This window comes from Plecotus auritus (assembly GCF_963455305.1).
Source record: "Plecotus auritus genome assembly, chromosome: 1".
NCBI classification, from domain to species: domain Eukaryota; kingdom Metazoa; phylum Chordata; class Mammalia; order Chiroptera; family Vespertilionidae; genus Plecotus; species Plecotus auritus.
Genome location: NC_137770.1, coordinates 69,703,181 through 69,724,174, shown reverse-complemented (window position 1 = coordinate 69,724,174; position 20,994 = coordinate 69,703,181). Strand labels below are relative to the sequence as shown.

General features: G+C 50.7%; 1 protein-coding gene across 5 annotated transcripts in view; it reads right to left on the bottom strand.

Moving 5' to 3' along the window:
• FRMD5 (FERM domain containing 5) overlaps nt 1-20,994 on the bottom strand; it is a 310,436-nt gene that overhangs the window by 8,541 nt on the left and 280,901 nt on the right. For 3 of the 5 annotated variants that reach the window (XM_080674440.1, XM_080674436.1, XM_080674438.1), the window contains exons 5-10: nt 18,851-18,948; nt 16,591-16,714; nt 13,940-14,027; nt 5,941-6,029; nt 3,100-3,163; nt 2,412-2,503 (exon numbers count right to left, since the gene is read on the bottom strand). In XM_080674440.1, coding sequence (XP_080530566.1) covers nt 2,412-2,503; nt 3,100-3,163; nt 5,941-6,029; nt 13,940-14,027; nt 16,591-16,714; nt 18,851-18,948 — 555 coding nt within the window. The remainder of the gene's footprint in view (nt 1-2,411; nt 2,504-3,099; nt 3,164-5,940; nt 6,030-13,939; nt 14,028-16,590; nt 16,715-18,850; nt 18,949-20,994) is intronic. The other 2 variants (XM_080674437.1, XM_080674439.1) reach the window with 1 other exon arrangement.

Genomic DNA, 20,994 nt, shown 5'->3' with positions numbered 1-20,994 from the left:
TGTGGAGACTCAGGAAGGCCACGGGCACTGTGAAACGTCCTTTTAGGTGACTTCTCTGATCCCACTTAGAAAAGGAAGTGTAGGCAGAGCTGCCCAGAGTGAAGTCTCCCAAGACCCAACTCAGCCACGACATGTCTGGGTGCCCATGCTGCTCATCTGCCAGGAACCCATCAAGGTCTGAAGCCTCTACCGCGAGGGGGCAGTGAATATTAGGAAGCTGTCCTCACAGTCCATGAACAGCAGTTCCTAAGGGTCACCTGCCCCACCTAGCTCAGGACTCTGTGAGCTCAGCCCATTGCCCTCCTGCCCGAGCACATTCTTGAGTCCAACCTGGCTCCCTCCATAGCACTGGGCACTGGCAGGAATCTGCGAATGACAGATGCTCAGAGGCCCAAGTAGCCGCTGCTAGACACTTGGCATAACTGGGGATCTGACTTCTAACACTAATTAGAACATCGAGTAGTTAATGAAAAACAGTGAAGGACGACCTTGGTTTCCACTGTGGGTGTTGGCAGGGCTAACTAGGTCTGGAGGTCTATAAATGGAAAGACTCAGAACCTGAGTTCGGTCAAAGGTTCAGAAGCACAGTTCTGTTCCCATGACACAGATAGAAAAGTAAAGGCCTCCAGAAATGGTGCTGAAATGTTTGCTTGGCTTCCCTTGGATACCAGGGACTGAACAGGAGGGAAATTTTGACCATGCAAAAGTCTTTTCCAAGAGTCTTTTCTTTGATGAGAAGAATAAAGACAACTCAGGTTAGAATTCAGGCCATCCATTCAGTTCATCCTTGATTCTGTATCAGATGCATAGAAATTGTTAAGCAGTTCAGAAAGCCTGCCCAAGAAACAACGTCTGGGGCTGTGGTCACAGTAACAGGGAGGAGACCAGTTCTGCTGGCCAGCATCCCAGAGTAGCCAGTAGGTAGCAGAGTCTGCTCACTGGGAAGAAGGATGCTATCCCCACTTCCGTCCCCTATTCTGACCCCAAAGCCTAGAGCAATTCTGCTCTCTCCTCCGGTTACTGGAGAGCGAACAATGGCCTATCCGGCAGAACATACACTACACCCTTTTGTCTTACGTTGTCCTGATTAAGACACAGCTTATTAAAGCATAAGTCATTGCATTCTATTTCCAAAACAAGAGCAAGGGTTTTGGTGAAACATACTCTATCTGGCATCACTCCAGTTTCTCAATGGGCTATTTCTTTGCTCCCTGATACCTTTATGACCACTTTCTTAAAGAAAACTAAGTAAGCATAGCCCGGCCGTGGTGGCTCAGTGATTGAGCGTTGACCTATGAACCAGGAGGTCACAGTTTGATTCCCGGTTGGGGCACCTGCTTGGGTTGTGGGCTTGATCCTCAGTAGGGGGCGTGCAGGAGGCAGCTGATCAATGATTCTCTCTCATCATTGATGTTTCTATCTCTCCCTCCCTGAAATCAATAAAAATATATTCTTTATGAAAAGAAAACTAAGCACAAACCCCTCAAATACTTGACAAAATCCTTTAGTAAGCAAAGATCTTGTCTTTGGTCCAAAGTGGGCTTCTCAGAACCAGACGAGTCCTTGCCCCCCTCCCGCTACCCCATCCCAGGCTCCTGGGCACCTGGCCACACCTCTGGCACTGACACGCCAGGAAGGGCTAGAATCCATGCCATCTTAGCACCAGGTCACTCACTGGGGTATGGGCCCAGGGTCTCTCTAAGGCTTAGGGAACTGCTCTGGGTGAGCCTGCTCCGTGGAGCTATTGTATTCTGAGCTACTTTAGGGCTCCGACTGGCTCCAGGGGGCCAGTTTGATTTGAGTCAGGCACCTATGGGCTTTTCCTGGTCCAAGCCTTACTCTGAAAACCTACAACTGCTTTGCCACAGAGGGCTGTCCAAGGACATCACAACTTAGGCAACTCTACTGAAACACTTTTTCCAGATCTCAGTTCTGTCCCTCCAGGGGGTACACCCAGACACCCAAAGAGGGGTCTGAGTTTTATTTATTTATTTATTTATTTATTTATTTATTTATTTATTTGTTTGTTTGTTTATTTATTTATTTATTTATTTTTAAATATATTTTATTGATTTTTTACAGAGAGGAAGGGAGAGGGATAGAGAGTTAGAAACATTGATGAGAGAGAAACATCCATCAGCTGCCTCTTGCACACCTCCTACTGGGGATGTGCCCGCAACCAAGGTACATGCCCTCGACCGGAATCGAACCTGGGACCCTTGAGTCCGCAGGCCGACGCTCTATCCACTGAACCAAACCGGTTTTGGCGAGGGGTCTGAGTTTTATAAGGAAGCTAGCCTCGTCATCTCACATCTCATTTCTGAAAGCTTCCTGTCCATCATCCCTCTGAAATAGCTTTTCCCGCATTGGCTCTGATAATGACGGTCCCATACCCTGTGTTGTCTACTCACTTGTAGAAGGCTTGGTTCTCAATTCCGCATTTCCAGAGGTGCTTGCAGGCTTCTGGAGTTGGAGCAAAATATGTGAGAATAATTTTCTTTTCCTACAAAAAAACAAAAAACAAAAACCCACATAGAAACAGCTGAGTGGGGGTGGAGAAGTGAAGGGTGACGTAGACCAGGACACTGACCCCCGAGCTCTCTGGGGGCTCCCATGACTCTCCCAGGCTGCAGATGGGGAAGGGGCTGCCTGGCCGCTGGCTAGTTGGAAGAGAAGGTCTGGGGATCCCTGGGCAGAGCTCAGTTGTGTAAGTTCACACCCGGCAGGGCCAGTGAGGAAGTCTCAGCTGGCACACACTGAACCAAGAAAGCCCTCACCAGAGAAGGTGGCACTCATTTAAAATGGTCCTTTTCTTCTTTTGTATTTATTATCTTGGAATTTTCATATGGAAGCAAAAGAATTTTATTTTGCATTTTCTGGAGGCATGGAACCTCTGGGCGTCAGCAGCATCCCTGGGGAAGCCCTATGTTCCAGGGCTTCACCTCCTCTCCCTCCCTCACCTCCACGCCTGGACCTTGGTCTTGGCTTAGCCTGCTGGTGGCTTAGCTCTGCCTGGACGGAGCACTTTGGTTCAGCCCTGGCCGTCAGGAACCATCCTAGTACCCCAGCCTCCCTGAAAAGAAGGAAGCCGGCACTCACCTCTTTCTGACTTACGTATAAATAGAAAGTCTTCCCTTCAAATTTCAGCTTGGTCACCTCATTCCTAGAAGCACAAAGACAGCAGTAGTCACCTCGCTGTGGGCTGCCTGTTCACAGTCACGTCTTGCAGATGCAACAGCCCACCCCAACTTGAAGGGGCTCCAGGCACAGACACAGTTTTAGCCAAAATCAGAACTAAAACAAGACAGCAGCGCAGAGGCCTTAGAGAACAGTTGTTGAAATAGTTCAATCCACAGTTTTCTGGTCAAACTCTTAATAGGGTGACAGGAGGCTTTTAGGCTCACCAACAGTGGCTGGGAAAGGGGCACTGGCATGGGAAGTGAGTCTCGGTAGAGTGGTGCTGGGCCATTTTAGGGTTTGGTTCATAACACAGGTGCATTATCTAGATGGGACTATCAAACATAAGATGCCACAGTAGCTGATGAGGCCAAAGTTCAAGATACAGCAAATAATGAAAGACAATGCAACCAGGTTCTGAGGGAGTTGAGTCTTTCGGGTGACTGTGCCACTGGATGGAAAATGCAGTTGAGTGCAGACAAATGTCAAATGATCTCAGGGAGGGGGTGGAACAACATACCAAAGAGAGAACAGATTACATGAACAGTCATGCAGCGTACTGACCAGGAAAGGGGCTTAGGGGGTTTTGTAGAAAAATCCTTGAAGCCACCAGCCCAGTGAATGGCTGCAGTAAAAGAGGCAAACAGGATACTGGGGTACTTCACCCGTGGGACACACAAATCAGAAGAAGTGACATGGTTACTGTACATGGCACGGCTCAGACCTCACCTCCACATACTGCTTGCAGCCTTGGTTACATTTACAAAATGAAAAAATGACCGGGGTCATGGGTGGCTGTCCCTGAGAGCCAGAGAACGAGGCCTCAGCGTTGGCCATGCTTCCCTTCCTTCCATTTACCGGACACGGCTACCCTCTGGAGCCAAAGGCCCTCCAGCCTCACTGGGGACGGAGTCCTTATTCTACCCATTGAGCCCCCATGGAGGTCTTGCCAGGCACATGTGCCTGTACTTAGCTCCTTCCACTCTGCAGTGTTTAGGGAGATTCCCTCAGCATCCTAGGGAAGCTAGTGAGAACCATGCACCCAGTTTACTACTAGACAAAACTGAGGGGCCAAAGGAAGGTCACTTGTTCCCTGGAAATCATGGCTGGGTCAGGATGAGAGCTGATTCTGTGCTAATACAGGACACAGCATATTCCTTCCCTGTTTAATGCCCTTCCAACCCATCAATCTCTCATATAAGACAATAAATATCAGTTAATATATAAACAAGCATATAGATCATCTAGGCTTCAACAAGAAAGACAGGAGAATAAGGGTTTTTATCGGAAGTGAGGTGGGGTTTACATCTATTAGAGCCGAGACCTCATGGAGGGGAGACTTTCTGCAGACTGAGGGTAAAAGGGTCTGGGAGAACCAGGTGACCATCAGGGCTTCTGGAGGGGAAGGGACACATTAGGGACTGCAGGTCCCTATAACAGGTGTATCCTACCTCATGAGGCAGCTACCTTGGTCAGAGTGTGGCCCAGCATCTGGGCTCGCTAAGGGGCACCAGACCACCCAGCTGTATCCAGGCAGCAGGTGCTCCTCACTGGGAGGGAGAATGGTGGCCTGACCCTGGTCGTCTTGTTTCTGAAAAGTACTCTGTTGGACCGCAAACCCTCACCATCTTCACCCAAAGAGCACAGTGGGTGGGCCAGCGGGAGCTGGTGTCTGAGGCGTTTCACTAGCACTCGGCCGATCCTCATCACCAGGCTTCACAAGAGCAACAGGGTGGAAAGGTGGTATGTATGAGGTCAGTACGGGAGCTCAAGGGGACACAGGAGGACGGATGCCCTGCAGTTCCCCCAGCGGAAAGCTCGTCAGGAAGCCGCTGTGTCCTCAGTTCCCATGAGCTCTTCTGGAGACGGCCAAGGAAACCAGACAGGAGCAGGCTCCCCTGCTGAGCTTTGCCGGGCAAGGAAAGCCACCTGCCCAAGCCCATGGGAGGAGCTGCCAGCTTAGACGTGGCAGTCTAAGGCCCCAGGAGGCACAGAAATCACAGGGGCTTAGTAGAATAGGCAACATGTTTTGATGAGGTGAGAGGTTTCTCAGGGCCAAAGGCCATCACCAAGCAGAGTCTGCACTGCGTTGGGTCCCAGAGCCACACGGCAGAGCAGACCCCAACGGGCAGAGAAGTGGCAGCTCAGAGTAGCTGCAGCCGAGGCAGTGTCTCCTGCTGCTAGAAATGGGGGGGGGGGGGGTGGGGACGGAGGGAGAGGGAGGAAAAAGTGGGGCTGTGACTCTTGGAGGCTGAGGACACCTAACTCCTCAAGAGGGGCAGGAGATACAGCAGGCAGTGCCCCCAAGTGGGGTTGGCCTGAGGAGGGTGTTTTCCAGAGCAACAGGGTAACCCCTACCTGCCCAGGGGTCACTGCGAGCCCCTCCTTTGTTAGGACAGCGGCTGAGGGAGTAGGCATCCATGCAGACGCCATGGCCCTCAGCAGGGAATAGTCCCAAGGTCTTGGTTCTCATGGGGACTTGGCTTTTCTAACATTGGCTCCAGCCCCAGGCCTCTCATCGTTCCCAGAAACCAACTCTCCACACCCTTTCTTCCTCTGGAGAGGCTGTTGACTCTCAGGAACAGCCCCCTGGGAGAACAGGCTCCCCAGGAAGAGACCACTACCTTCAGCAGCATTTATGGATGCAAGGCGTTGGAGGGACTCAGAACCTTAACTGCCCGATCACAGACAGAGGACACGGGACCCACAGCCCTCCCAGGTGGTGAAGGGTAAAAAGCCTGCCTTGGAAAAGAAGATATTCACCATTTAATGAAGTGGACCCTCTTGTTTCCTTGAAGAACAACAAATCCAAAAGGAGTGAAGGCCAGAAACGCAGCATTTCCGGACACATCCTGCAACACAGGAAGACTTCTCATCAGGGTGGTGCAGGCACGGAGGTGCCAGGGTGAGAAACAGTTGTGCGTGGGTGACACAGGGCTACTACTCAGCGGTAGGGCACAGAGGGAAGAGCATGGCATTTGGAAGTCAAGGGCAAGTTACTTACCTTCCCTGAGCCTCCATGCCCTTAACTGTGAGTTGTAGGTTATAATGATACCAATCTTAGAAGGCTGTTGTGAACATCCAATGGGAATGGCAAACCCTCACACACTGCTGATGGGATTGTAACGTGGCACAGTCACTTTGGAAATGAGGTTGGAAATTCTTCCAATTGTTAAACATAGAGTCACCTTATGACCCAGCAATTCCACTCCTAAGTATGCACCCAAGAGAATGGAAAACATATATTCACACAGAAACTTGTACACGAATGTTTATAGCAGGATTAAATATTCCTAACAGCCAGAAAGTGGAAACAACCCAAATATCCACAACTGATAAATGATTAAACAAAATGCGGCACATCCATACAATGGAATAATACTCAGCAGTAAAAAGGTATGAAGTACTGACACATGCTACAGCCTTTGAAAATGTTATGCTAAAAGGAGCCAGTTCCAAAAGGATCTCATGTATGATTTCATGTATATGAAATGTCCAGGATGGGCAGATCCATTGAGACAAAAAGCTCCCAGTTGCCAGGAGCTGTGGGGAAGGGGAGAAGGGGGGAGGTGACAGCTAACAGGAACACGATAAAAATGTTCTAAAATTAGATAGTGCTGATGGTCGCATAACGCTGTGAATATTCACACTTTAAAAGGAAGGATTTTATAATATGTGAATTATATCTCAAAAAGCTGTTACAGAAGGAGAGAAGGGGAGAGGGAGGGAGGGGGCAGAGAGAGGCAGGATGAGAATGAATGAATGAATATGGCAGCTATGATGGCCCCTATGCACTGGGCTCCTGCAGGAAAGCTTAGCTGAAGAAAAGATAAGCGGCTGGCCAGGTGGAATGGCATCACCAGCCCTAAGAGGCCTCCTGGTCCCCGGTCACCATCAGTAAACACCAGGCTTGAGGTTCCGCTGAGCAAAGAGGGGAGAGGGTGCAGCACGAGCTGTAGGTCGTGCCCCCTCCCGTGGGGCAGTGAGCTCCACAAGGACCAGGTCTTTTCCAGTTTGGGGTGGGGCACCGAGAGCTGGTTGACGGGTGATGCTCTCTCAGGGGAGTTTGCTTTGTGGCAGGGGCCTCAGGTGAGAACCTGCTGTCAGGGTGTGTTCAGGTGGCCAGGACATCATGGCAGAATGCTGGTCAAATGTGCGTGCAGGAGGGTTGTCTGGGCCATAGCTTAGATGGTGCTGTGGAGTCAGGGCCAGGCACGGGCTTGGGGCCCTGGCTGGTGGGCTCTCCAAAAGAGTGAAGCCTCTGCAGGGCTGCGTGAGCTTTAAGAAAAGTTTTTCCCTACAAGTCTCTTAGAATCAGGGTTACAGGTGTGAGCATCTGTGCCCAGGGAATAAACTAAGTACATGTTTTACAAACATGTCCAATGAGTGTATTTTTATTACTGTCCTTTCCTCAGGGTGTGTCATGATGCAGACACTTGGATGCAAGCACAGTGTCATTCAACCATGGGCACAGCGAAAAGCTGTTTAAAAATAACCTGAGAGGAGATACTGTGAAGCCACGGGGCGGGACCTCCTCCTGCCTGTCAGCGGTGCTGGGTGGTGGGTTACACCTGAGGGCCAGCACTGCACACAAGTGTCAACCTGGCAGGTTGACAGGGACGCGGGTGGGGCAGGCTGGGACCTGGGGTGGGGAATGGCTGGGAGAGGTGGGGGAGGGTGGGCACCAGGGGGCTTTCCATTCAAGGAAGTCCTGAACCGAGGTTTCCAAAGGCAGAGACCTGTGGGTGGGACCTTGTTTATACTCACAGACCAGGCCTGCAGACATGCTTACCAGATGAGTGTGTGAGACAGTGAGGTGGGCAGAGGGGCCAGGGTGGCTGCAGTGGAGGAAGCATGTACGTGGGGGAAAACAGGAGGGGAGGGCACAATGGGGCGAGTGGGGAAGGTGCTTCCAGCACCCTGAGAGACAGGAAAGGCCTGGGAGGAAGACGGGGGGGAAGGGGAAACAGGTCTGCCTGCAGAGGATTGAGGACGCTTGGGTAGAGTAGGAAGGGAGGCAGCAGGGTGGGCAGGGGAAGGGCCTCTCTGCTTTTTGTCCCGCTGACCCCTGTGGGCAGTGGCAGGGCAAAGCGTGCCTGCACCATCCTCACAGCGCCACGGGCTCGGGGCCCACCGCTCAGGCCCAGGGTCTGGCTCTGCCTCTCAGTGTCCGTGTGACCTGGCCGGGCCCCTCACTTCTCCGTGTTTCAGACTCCTCGCTGTAAAGTGAGGGTCGAGGGTATTCCTCTTAGGCTGTGCTTAGTGGGCATGCTGGACTGTGCCTCCTGCCGTTGAAGTTTGTGGAGTGCTCAGGCCCGTCCCAGATACCCAGCCTGTACCCAGCCTTATCATGAGTTATAAAGGGGCCATTCACTGAACGCACATGCCAGGCACTTATGTGCATTATCTCACTTAATCTTTTCAGTCACACTGCCAAGATGTTCTTGTTCTCTTCAGAAGATAAGGATACCTCTGAGGGGCTGGCATAGTGGTCGGCAAACTCATTAGTCAACAGAGCGGCAAACACAGGAAGACTTGCTGGTGGCTGTGCCGTTAATATTATAGCTGCTACTGATTAGCTCAGTTTGTTGAACTTAACTAACCTAACATGTTACTATTTTTCCTGATGTTGATGGATTTAAATGTTGTTAGTTAGGAAGGGAGGGCGTGGGAAGTTGGGGCAGAAAGGGAGATGTCCCTCTTGTTAGGGGACCAGGGTAAAAGGGGAGCTGTGTGATACCTGTGGGAATGAGGGTGAAAGGAAAGTGGCCAGAAGGGGAAGATGGGGGCTGCGATGGTTAGAGGCTGTGGGAATCACCCCAGTGACTCTGCCCAGAGCCAAGGGAGGAGGGGTTCCCCCCACGAGCTGGGTGCTATGCCAGGTTATGGCGTGGCACTGCCCATTTGCACCATCCAGACCCCTCGGGGCTGGCCTCCTGGTGAAGGCAGGTGCTGGCGTTAGAGGGAACATCCTGTCCTGACCAGACCGGTTGATCTGGAACAGGGAGCAAACTGGGAATAAACCCCGATTCGCTGCCACGCCATTCCAATGAGTAATAATAGCACCTGGATCAACCCCAATCCAGTCTCTCATATGAAGAGAGCAATTCTCCAAACTGCTTTCTTGCGCCAGTTCCCGATGAAGGGCGTCCACAGGGGCAGAGGGTGGCCGGAATGTCTGCTACTTGCCTGGCACATGAGGAGCGGGACTCGGACTTACAGTGAGAAACCGCCTGTCTGTACCAGCGTGAAAACACAAACAGGCAGCCACGCTGACACCTTCTCTGGAACTTCCCCAGTTCCTGCTATCTAACGTGTCATTCTCATTGTGAGCCTGCCCTTGGGATTTGTGTGCAAAAGGACAAGTGAAGTGACAAAAAGAGAAGGAAATGAGGACGCGGAGAGAAGTGACACAGACAACAGTCACCTGTCCCCTTCCCCTCCTGACGAAATCAGTACCCACAGGACTGAGCCATTCATACACCTGGGAGGTGGAATAAAAACTCAGGTCTTGACGGCACAGGCGGGCACCGCCATCTCCACTCCACATCCGCTAACAGCCAGAAGAATGTAGTTCACGTTCACAGTTTGAGGTAGACGTTTGCTTTCACTTTTTCATCCTTGTGCAAAAAGCTTTGGTGTTGGGTTAGGATCCCAGCTCTGTGACTTAACTTCTCTGAACTTCAGTTTCCTCATTTGTAAAGTAGGACAAGAAATAATATGTACTTCAAAAATACGACTTCTGTCTGGTCGCCTGAATGACTAACTGCTAGGTCATGGCTAATGGTGCTTTCCTGGAGAGGGCACGGATCTGCAGCGCGTCAGTCACATGGAGCCCACCAGCAAACCCAACCTGCATCAACTCAGTCTCCTCAAAGGCTTGTCCTCGGATGTGCAGTCTGCCCGGAAAAGGGTTTTTGGAGATCAGCAATGACTGGTTCTTAGAAGTAGGGACATCTGGCCACCTTGCCCTGTCCCCCAGATTTCACCTCCAGATATAGTGAGGCAGGCTTGCTTTCTGCCCCCCTGGGACATCCTGGGTATGATGGAGTAGGGACCCAGCATTCTTGGTGGTTACGCCTCTCTGGGTCATCCATCCCCTATCTAGAGCACGACTTACACTAATTCAATCTGGGTGGATGAAGCCTCGGACTTCATTAGGGAAGAGGAATCTACATGCTCTTCCAGACACTTATGCCCGTTCCTAAAAGGGCTCGGAGCTGGCACCTTTAAGTCAATCATGAAAATCACTCAATTTCAATATACTCAAACCTGGCCACAAGAAACTAGGGTGGAAATCAGCAGGAGGCACCCCGTAAGAGGCTTGGTGTCACCCCATGACAGTGCAAAGGTGGAAATCTTGGTAGAAACTTGCTACCTAGTTGACTTTAGTCAAGTTCTTCCTTTCAGCGCAGCCAAGAGGGGCCCACCTGAGGATGAGGGTGAGCCATCACTGCTCCCCATTCTGTTCCTCTGTGGTCAGGGGCAACCTGTCAAGCTGGGAGGAGGGTTTACTTAGAAGCCTGGGCAGCTCGATTATGAAAGTAATGGTCCTGTTTTAAGGGCAAAGGAATGACCTTTTATTTGTGTGGTTGCTCCAACCTAGATCCTGCTGAAATCAGTTTTCTCCTGGTCTGTCAGAACAGACATAAAGCCACTTGGTGAACTTAGGTTAAATTTTTATGAGTTCAGTCGTTTTGTAGGTCTCTGCCTTCTCTACCACCATTGGCAGAGTCCTGCTTTGTTCCTAAATAAATGCCATCTCTCCAGAAGGAAGACCACGAGTGATAACTGAAAGCACAGCATGAGACACAGACAGTGCTGGGTTCGAGTCCCAGTACTGTCTGTATCAGTAACTCCGCACATGCTAGTCCAGTGGTCGGCAAACTGCGGCTCGCGAGCCGCGGTTTGCCACTCTGTTGACTAATGAGTTTGCCGACCACTGTGCTAGTCCCTCAGAGGTATTCTTATCTTTTAAAGAGAACAAGAACATCTTGGCAGTGTGACTGAAAATATTAAGTGAGATAGTGCACATAATTGCTTGGCATGTGCGTTCAATGAATGGCCCCTTTATAACTCATGATAAGGGTGGGTACAGGCTGGGTATCTGGGACGGGCCTGAGCACTCCACAAACTTTAATGGCAGGAGGCACAGTCCAGGCCTGCGGAGACCCAGGGGAAACAGCCTGTCCCAGGGCCCAGGACGGACAGGATGGTGGCTCCTGGGCTTGGAGAGAGGTCAGGCTAGGGAACGGGTGCAACACTGCCCTCGTCTAGCAGCTGTAGGCTTGGCCTGCGGGGGCTCCTGCACAGAGCTCGGGGCAGCTTGTGAACGTGCAGCGTTTGGCATTATCTAAGCCAGCTAGCTACCGGAGCCCTCCGTCTGTCCCACCCAGAGTCGGCAGGCTCTCCTCTTCCTGGCCCCAGGGCCGGACAAGGACAATGTGGGCAGAAAGAAACCATCCGCATGGACAGGAAGAGCAGCAGCTTCTTAATCAGTCCAGGAGACAGAGCCCAGCCAAAGTGTCATTCTGCTCCCATTTAATTATGAAAACGATTCCTCTTCTTCTGTCCTCCCTAGGGCTATGTGCCCCAGATTCCCTGGGCCCAGTAATTGCCTCTCTGTTAATAGAAATCATCAGTATTTATTACCCCGAGTGCTCCAGCTTATTTCAGCTCTCCTTGTAGCAATATCAGGCAAGTGCCTGGTAGCATATCACCAGCGTGGCTCTACTTAATGACAAGAGTGAAGGCTCCCAAACTGTTCTTGCTCAAGAGCGCTGAGGCAATCCTGCGCCGCAGCCCAGTGATGAGACGAGACGAGGGGCCCTGTGCGGGTCTGCAGCAGGGCCCTGGCTGAGCAGGAGCGCAGGGCCCAGAACTGAGCGCTCCCAACCGTCACCAGAGGAGGTCTCCTGGGCCCCTGTTCCTTATAGATACAGCATGGGAAGTGACTTCAGTTCAACTTCTTGTTCTCCTTCTTGGGGCCTTGTAAACTGTGGCTTCCTGGAACTTGATATTCTCATCTGTAAACCAGGAAGAATAATACCCACCGCCCAGGGCTGGCACGAAGAGGAAATGAGAAACTGTGAAAGGATTCCCGTGGGCCTGCCATGAAGGTGTCACAAATGTCCCTTCCTTCCTTCCTGCAGTCCCTTCAGCCTGTGTCCGAGGACACACTCAACAGAGCCAGGAGCCCCACAGCCACTCGGCTGTGCCCAGGTCCACGGTCCACCAGGTGCGGGCAGGTGGCAGCCCTGCCCAGGGACCCGTCTCTGAAGAGGTGGGCACTCTGTGTGGCCTCAAGGGGACAGGGCAGATTTGGAGTCAGAGAGAGGTACCTGGCACCCCCTGATGACCATGTCTATCTTTAGGCAGCTGTGTCTTTTGAGGTCAGTTCAGGGAGGAGTGCAGTTATTGAGTGCCCACTGTGTACAGATGAGGAAAATGAGGCTCGGAGAAGCCTTGAAAGGCCGCAGGACGCTGGAGAGCAGGACTGGAGCCGAGGCCGGCTGACTCCGAGGCTCACTCAGTCCTGTGCAGGCTCCTCTGCTGACAGCACCTGAGCCATTACTGCAGGTTGGACTACAGCAGTTATGCAGAGGCATTACTTATGAAGCTGTGCTAATTCACTTTACCCATATGCCAATTTTTTTGGCACAAAGAGGCATCAGTGTGTCTTCTGACAGTACTGGCCCCCAAGAACACAGGGGTTATCTGGCAGGAGGCCATGCTGGTGCAGGGGAATGAGGGGGCAGGGAAGGTGACCAGGGTTTCTGACTTAGAATGTTGTCAGAGTTCACATGCGAAGTTTCAATGTTAAATCCTCTGCAAGAACAAATCACCGTCCCCTCACCAAGAGGCCAAGGGAAACACAACTCTGCCCCCACATCACTGGTTCCTTGGTTTCTATTCTCTTAATTTTTGCTGGAAACTTAGGATGTCCCCTCACCTATCAGGAAGAAGGGGTCACTGTCCTCCTGCTCCCATGGGATACTGCCTCCCTCAGGTCAGTCTGAGGACCAGTTTTACTGGTGGTACAGCGGTCTGCCCCATGGTGAAAGGCAGAGGCAAACACTGGAAGAAACTGAGGCAAAGACAGGAGTGTCAAGGCAAGCGGGGTATGGAGATGAAGTGGAGGGACACGGCCACGGAGTACAGGGAAGGCCGCGTTCCCGCTGCTCTCTGCAGTGACTGTGGCTGCCTGAGCTCATCTCCCAAACGCCAGACACATGTGAGTAATTACAGAGGTTTCTCTGGGCAGAGCCTCCCTGGCTGTTCCCGTCTTGCCCTGAGAGGCGCATAATGGAATTAAATGTGACTCCGCTGCAGTTCCGCACAGTGACTTACGCTGCTGCAGTCAATAAAACCCACTCTTGGAAGGAAACGAGATTACGGGTCAGGGAAGGGTGGGCAGTCCTCTGAGCCGCCTCCAGTCGTCCCCTGTGGCGAGGCCTTCCACATTCCTCCTCTTCATTTCCACCAAATTACCCGCGGCTGCCAAACTGGGCCCCCGTTTCAGATTTGTTATTTAGATGGACTTTGCCTCCAACCCTCTGACATTGATGTGGCAGCACAAAATTATGCAGTGTGGAATCCAGAGGAGTTTTCAAAACAAGACATTTTCTCTGGCATCTGTCACTGAAAGCTAATCACCCAGCTACTGCAGGGGTGGAGGGGGTGGGGGGGGTGGGCATGTGGGCCTTCCCTGCCTGCTGCCCTCTATAGGAGGCGAGTGCGACCTCCCACGGGGGGATCCTACCTTACACGGGTGAGGGTCCACTCCGTAGGTCTCCAGTGTCTGCGCTTTTCTTAAAAAGTTCAGCTCTGATGTTGCTGGTGTTTGACCACTGGAATAAAGAAAAACATGATTTCAGGGTTTCCTGTTTCCATAGCTTCCCCCGATCAAATTATTGTGAAGTGCTCAGGATGAGTCTCATACCACAATTTTTCCAAAGTGCACTCCTTGCTCTGTCCTAGGACCAACTTTAGAGGTTTCGGTCCAGGGTCAAAACCTCACATGTCTTCGGGGAGGAGGCAGGCTCCGTAATGAATGACATGGGCTGAGTGAAGCACATAGGGAGTGATGGGGACTGTGGCAACCTGGGGAGTGCAACCCCAGCTAAGGCGGGGAGCTGCTTCTCTGCTCCAAGATTGTAGTTATGTGGGAAGGCAGGGCCCAGCTTGGCTAGATGTGACTTTTAAAGAGAAGTCAGAGATACTGATTTTTTGTGGCATTTCATGATTTTAAATACTACAGGTGCAGACAAAACACATCTGCAGGCTGGCTGCAGGCCATGGGTTTCTCATCTGTGATCTGATCTAGACGGAAATGCAAACAAGGGGCCTATGTATCTTGCTGTGCTGCCTAACCCTCTTCCTTTACCAAGAGGGCACATGGGAATGGAGGGTGACGAGACGCAGCAGGAGACAGTGCTGAGCTCTCCAGTCTCCACCACAGCTGTGTCTGTCCACAGGATGATGACTATGGAAAGGAAACAAGCAGCAAAAGGAAGAAACCAGCCCTGGCACAAGCCGTATGAAGAAGGGGCCTTTAGCATCCTCATTCCCCCTCATCTGAGTTCAATGCAGGCCAGTGGCATATACCGTCGTCAGGCTCTCTCGGGGCCCCGAGCCCTGGCAAAGCAGACATACTTCTACCGACGTGGGGGTGGCTTCGGTGTGAGGAGGGCTGGGCAATGTGTGAAGGGCAGAGAGACCAGCCACCCACGGGAGGAACAAGCCAGGGTGTCCCTCTGGAGAGGCAACAATCCATCGGCACCTTAAGTGCCAGCCTCTGTGCTGCCTGCTGTAAAATATACCAAGATGTTTAGCGCATGCAGTCTGGGCCCTTGAGGAACTCATGTTAGAGATGGAGAAAGGAAACAGACACATTTTACAGTGTGAAGCAGAAGCTGAACCTGTGTAAGAAGTATGTTTACTGCAGACTGCTACATCCACCCATGTGCTGGGCACGGGAAAGGTGTCTGGGAAATACTTGTGCAGCAAGCCAAGGGCTGGGCTGCGTAGCTCCAGTCATTGCTGGAGTTGGCCCAAACCGCTCGGGTCCTCAGAGCAGCATCGTTTCCTGGGAATCTCCAACCTCCTACCAGGTTTCCAAAGGGCTGTTCCCACTGCTCTGACATCCAAAACCCTCGTGACAGCGCCTCAGGGGAGTCCCAGCACACCCCTGCTATCTCTGAACGCACCCTGAACCCTCACACAGGCCTGTGTGCATTCCGACCTTTGTCACAAGGGGCCGCTATTTCCCTAACAGAGTGATGGGAGGAGCCTGGTGGAGGCCAGCCTGCCCAGGGAGAGGGGTGGGAAGCTGCTGGGATCCCACCTTTGATAGGTGTCTCCATTCTGCTGGGAGGGTGGGGAACCAGTCTTGCCCCACACGGTGAGCAGGCGGCCTGTTTACAAAGGCGAAGGAGGCTGTGGGGACATGTATGTCGATAAAAATCTTTGAATGAAGGTGCAGATTTGTTCTTTTTGTTTTGGGGTCCAGGGGATCAGGGTAGGGACTAGTTTAGACTTAATATTATCATTAGATATCTTTTACCCCCACTTGGGCGTTTTTCTTCCCCAGGAAGGTAGTTACACATACATTTTTAAAGATTTTTTAAAAAGTATAATGTACTGATATAATGGCAGGTTTTATTTTACAACAATCCATGGTTTTCTTCATGGTTTATCGGTTTGGAGAGCCTGTGCTCCAGTGTGCCACATCATGTGGAGCCCAAACACCCTGTTTTTTTTTTTTTTTTTGTGTGTGTGTGTGTGTGTGTGTGTGTGTGTGTGTGTGTGTGTGTTTAATCAACCTTGGTAGAAAATCCTATTTCATATGGGTGAAAGGATGCATTAATGCTATTTGATAAAATTAGGAATATTCTGGGTTAATTAAGAACCTGAGGAGCACAAGCTCCTGCTTCCAGCTGCTTCTCTGCTCCTTCCCTCTGCGAAGGGTGGAAGAGGCAGTGCTGGAGATGCGGTTTCTGACCCGAGCGCTCTCAGGGCACCCACAGCATTGCCTGGTGCCGTCCCACCCACTGACCGGAGCCCTGAACACCGTCTCCGACTGAAGCCAGAGGCTCGCTCATTTTTCACATTCCCACGCAACTCCTCCTCTAATCTTTTTTTCTTCCTCGGCTGTTTCCTTTACGTTTTTCTTTTTCCTTTTTGCCAGTTCATGCTTTTGACCTCTGTCTCTTCATTTTTCTTGGTGAAGCAAATACCTTTGAGCCAATCTCCCTGTTTTCCGTACTATGCAATGTCTTTCTCTTGCCTCTACGTCTCAGCCTACACCACTCTTCTTGGAGGTTTGGGGCTGTGCTGTCAGTGGGTCACTGGAAATGGCACATCCAGTGTCAGGAAGATCAGTGTCCTAGGCTGGAACTGAGTGTCACTCACCTGAGTTCTGTCCTGTGAATCTCAGCAATTCTCCTTTCCAGCTTCTCTGAATGTTTAGGAAAAAACTGGAATTTGGAGCTGTAGCCTTCAGGGTGTTTTCCTGGGTCATAATCTCCAATCTCCGCTTGTAAAAGGAAAGCAGAGGAAAACAATCGTGAGCACTGGCAAAGCAACAAAAGATGAACAGAGCAAAGTCAGCGCCCGCCAGACTTACACGGACAGTGGGCCCTGAGCATGGCTGTGGGGCGGGCAGAGGGCATGCCTCTCCAGAGCATGTCCACGTTTGTTCTCCCAGGTGTGCACACTGGGCTGATGCCAAGTCTAAGCAAAGAGATGGGAGAGCTGACCCCGTGTTCAAGAGGGCACCACCAGTCAATTTGCAATGAAAGAGCAGAGGTCTACACCATGGCCCTCATCCATTCAGTTATGAGACAAGGGCTTGGGAGCAATGCTCTTTGTGTCAACACAGGACACTGTGAGCTTGACCAGGAAGACAGAACCTCTTGGGCCTGAGTCAGGTCAGAAATCTCGCTTTGAGGATTTTAGCAAATTGATGAATGAGCCCTGACCTAGACTCAGAACTCAACTTTCAGTCCGAATCAAATGAAATCAAGTGAATAAATTGGAATAAATATTCACTGAGAGCTGAGCAGGTATCAGGTCCCCTGGAGAGGGCTGTGGAGCAGGGAATACTGGCTGTAATGAGAAGTGCCATTGAGATCCACAGCACCGGTCCCAAGGCTGGCTTCTCAGCTCCCTGCAGGGCATGGGGCTCTGTACGGGAGTCCATCCTCAAGCTGCTAAGCTGTCAGATCTTACAGATCTTTGAGGGCAGGGGTGGCGTTGCTCTTCACTGTGTTCCGAGGTGAGACCCTAGCTCCTTCCACATGAAGTACTCCACAGGAGCATCGTGGAGATGAGAGGAGGAAAGATGTTAAGAAGTTCTAGCTGCTGTGGTTGCCCTTCCTCCTTCCCTAGTGAGAACCACAACCAGTGCTGAGAGAAGTATGGAGGAATGAGTAAATATTAAGAGGAAATGAGCCCTCCTCTCACAGTTGAATATTATGCTTCCAAATACTTGGGGATTTCTATTTTTGAGGAAGAGACTAAAGGCTTCTCTGGGCCTAAAGTCCAGAGTGACTTCGAGCCATGGAGTCATTCATTATGCTTTTATTTAGAAAGTTCCACATGGAAAACATCAATGCTGGACACCATTTTCTTAAAGGAAAAAAACTGAAAAATTCATTATGGTTGTCAGGGTAAACTGAAGGAAAGACTAGAGTTTAAAATTGAAAGTAGATGGAACCAGGTTTGCCTTCAAAAATGAAAGGGGCCTCTTTGGGTACCTTAGGGTTGGCAAGACCTTCCTGTTTAAGTGATTGTTAAAAATAGGAGCCTCAGCATGCCACGTTGTCATGGGCTGACTTTTACATTCTTCATGCAGCTGGGATATTTCTCTTGCCAGAAGAATTTTAGTTTCTATTGGCAAGGATTCTCCAGGTTCTCTTCATAAAGTAGCTTCCTCGAGTTCACAGATTTCCAATTAAGCGTTCAGATTCTTTGATGGAAACGTCACGATCTCAGTGCTATGGTCAACAACAATCCAGTGACAGTGTCAGGCCCAAGGACTAAAGTCTGGGAAGTGGCACTTAGTCCCTTGCATTTCTTTTTTGCTATATTTCATAGTTCCTTGCATTTCATGAGAGGAGAGGGATTATATGTGAAGAGTGCTTACCTTTCCCACTGTTTTTGCAAAAAAAAAAAAAAAAAAAAAAAAAGAAAGAATAAAAGAAAAAAGCCAGTATGGGCACCAGCTGAGTACATCAACTCTACCTTATTAGCATGTTGGGAAATGTGTTTGTTACATGGAAACATTTTCAACTTTGAGCACTCTGAACAGAAAGGGCTCTGCAATAGGTGCCAGAATTCCAAGGTGCTTCACTTCTTTGAGATTCACATGAAAGGAAATGTGGATTCAGATGACTCTCCAGTCTCGGTAACCTTATCACCCAAGGGTGCCGGGAAAACACCCCAAACACAGTGCGAATGACTCGCAGGGCTGGCACAAAGACCTCGGCTTCAGCGCAGGGTTGAGTGGTCAGAGCCTTCTCCGTCTAGGGAGTTGTGGCAAAGCCCTCGAATCCTCTGCTTCAACTTAGATAGAGCTGTGTGTACCCAAGACGTAGTCATCTGTGGTAACAGAAATAATGTAATCTGTACTTAGCATGAAAAGTGAATTTGTCCTGTCAAAAGTCATTACCTTGAAGGATATAAGCCGCTAACAAGGCGGCATCTGATGTTTTGCAGAGGAGGCGGCCGTGGTAGAGATCCCTTTTGATCTGCAGGAAGACTAAATACCTGGAGAGAAAACACGGACTACATTATAAGAATTTCTTTGAATTTCTTTTGTCTAAAGACAAAAGCTCTGTCAGGACACTTTTACTACATTAAAAAAAAAAATCTCAAAACATACCACAGAACAAATACAATTTCCATTTCCCTGAAGACTCTTTCAAGTACTCTGCTCTGAACTGATTTGAGGTTCAATTCAAATTCAAATTCTGTCAGTTTCTTTCTATAGCTCAAAACAGAGATGGCACTCCCCGGTAAAAACATTGTCTGCCCAGTGCTGGGCTGTGGAGGAGCCAGCCCAGATCAACTCAGTGCCAAAAAGAAAGCTATGTCGGAGGAGAGGGGCCGACTGGGCTCGCTCCGCCTGACTCTGGCGGATGTTCCTTCCTAAGAAGTGGCCAGTGGTGACGAACGTGCCCAGCGAGCTCTGCCTTGTGTCGGGAGAACCTGTCCGTCTGTGCAGCAGCCTCATTAGCGGCAGAGGTCAGCCTGAGGTGTCAGAATTAAATAAGATGTGAGAAGAGGATGAGTGAAGGAAGCATGGAAACCAGTGGCTAACATTGCATCACGTCCAGGAAGCTCTCGCCTCGGGTGGGAGGATTTCAGAGCAACAGCTAATAGCAACTGCCATGTACTGAGTGCTCACTGTTTGCCGGCCCAGGGGTGATGCACTTTACATGCAACATCTCATCTAATCCTCACCTGATACTTTGAGATAGGTACTATTATTATCCCTCCCCCCCACCCCCTTTCCCCTTTTAAGAAAAAGACAGTGAGGCTCATGTGATTTTTCACATGGGCACACACTGGTGAGGCAGAGTCAGGATTCAAACTCTGGACTGTCAGACTCCCGAGGTTGGCTCTTCATCACTATGTTGTACTCCCTTCTTGCACTCTCACAGCTTCCTAGTTTCACAAGCAGCTGGTGCACCTGTCCCAGAGGAATGGAATTGCTGACTTCCATTTTGAAAATGTCTTTCTAAGGAGTGGGGTCTGCAATGTTCGTAACTTCACTGGTACCCCAGGAAGAGCAAGAGCCAGGGGTAGCAAACTTATGGACATAAGTTTAAACCCCCACAATGGTTCCTTGGCCGGGGGCGGGCATCTGTGGGGGTTTAAACAGATGCCCGTAAATTCTTTGCTACTCCTCAGCTCCAGAGGCAGAGCTTAACTCCCTCCCTTCGAGTGTGGGCTGGACTTCGTGCCTTGCGCCTGACAAACAATAGAGCAGGAGGGGTAGATCTGACATCCCAGACGAGGTCACAGAGCCACTGTACCTTCCCTTTCTCTCTTCCTCCTGGACCTCTCTTCTTGACTGAGGATGCTTAACAGCCCTTTAGAGAGGTCCATGTGGTGAGGAGCTGAGGCCTTTGCCAACAGCTTGCCAGGGATGAACACTTTCTGCCTACAGCCGTGTGAGTACACCATCCTGGAAGTGAATCCTCCAGTCAGGCCTTCAAATGGCTGCAGTCCCCTGAGAGACCCCGCGCCAGAACCCGCCAGCGAAGCCGCTGCAGAGCCCCTAGCCCACAGAAACCGAGAGGTGACGCATGCTTGTTGGCTTAAGTTCTATGGCACTTGCTAGACAGCCTTAGCTACTCCAGCATCCCTAGGGGAGTAATGCACATGTAGTAAAATCCCCTTAAATTCCATCAGAAAAGAAATTGGGCGCTCCCTGGACAACTAGGAGTTTCCCCCGCTTCTGTTTTCAGGATGAAGAAAGAGACAGGATTCCAGGCTCACCTGATTGTGTGAAAGTGCTCAAGAAGAAGAGGACCACCGGCAGTGCAACTCGGGTGGGGAGGGTCCCTCAGGTGACTGAGAACCATGGGCTTGGTGAGTCCAGTAATTAACAAACAGAAATTAGGAGCAAGCAAACCTCTTCTCTCCTAAGGCCCCGCTATTCCAAATGTGGCCCGCATAGCAGCAGCATCTGGGAGCTTGTTGGCAATGCAGACCATAGGCTCATCCTAGACCTACTGAATCATTTTAACAAGATTCCCAGGGGATTTGTGTACAGATTAAAGCGTAAGCATCCCTCTAACCACACCA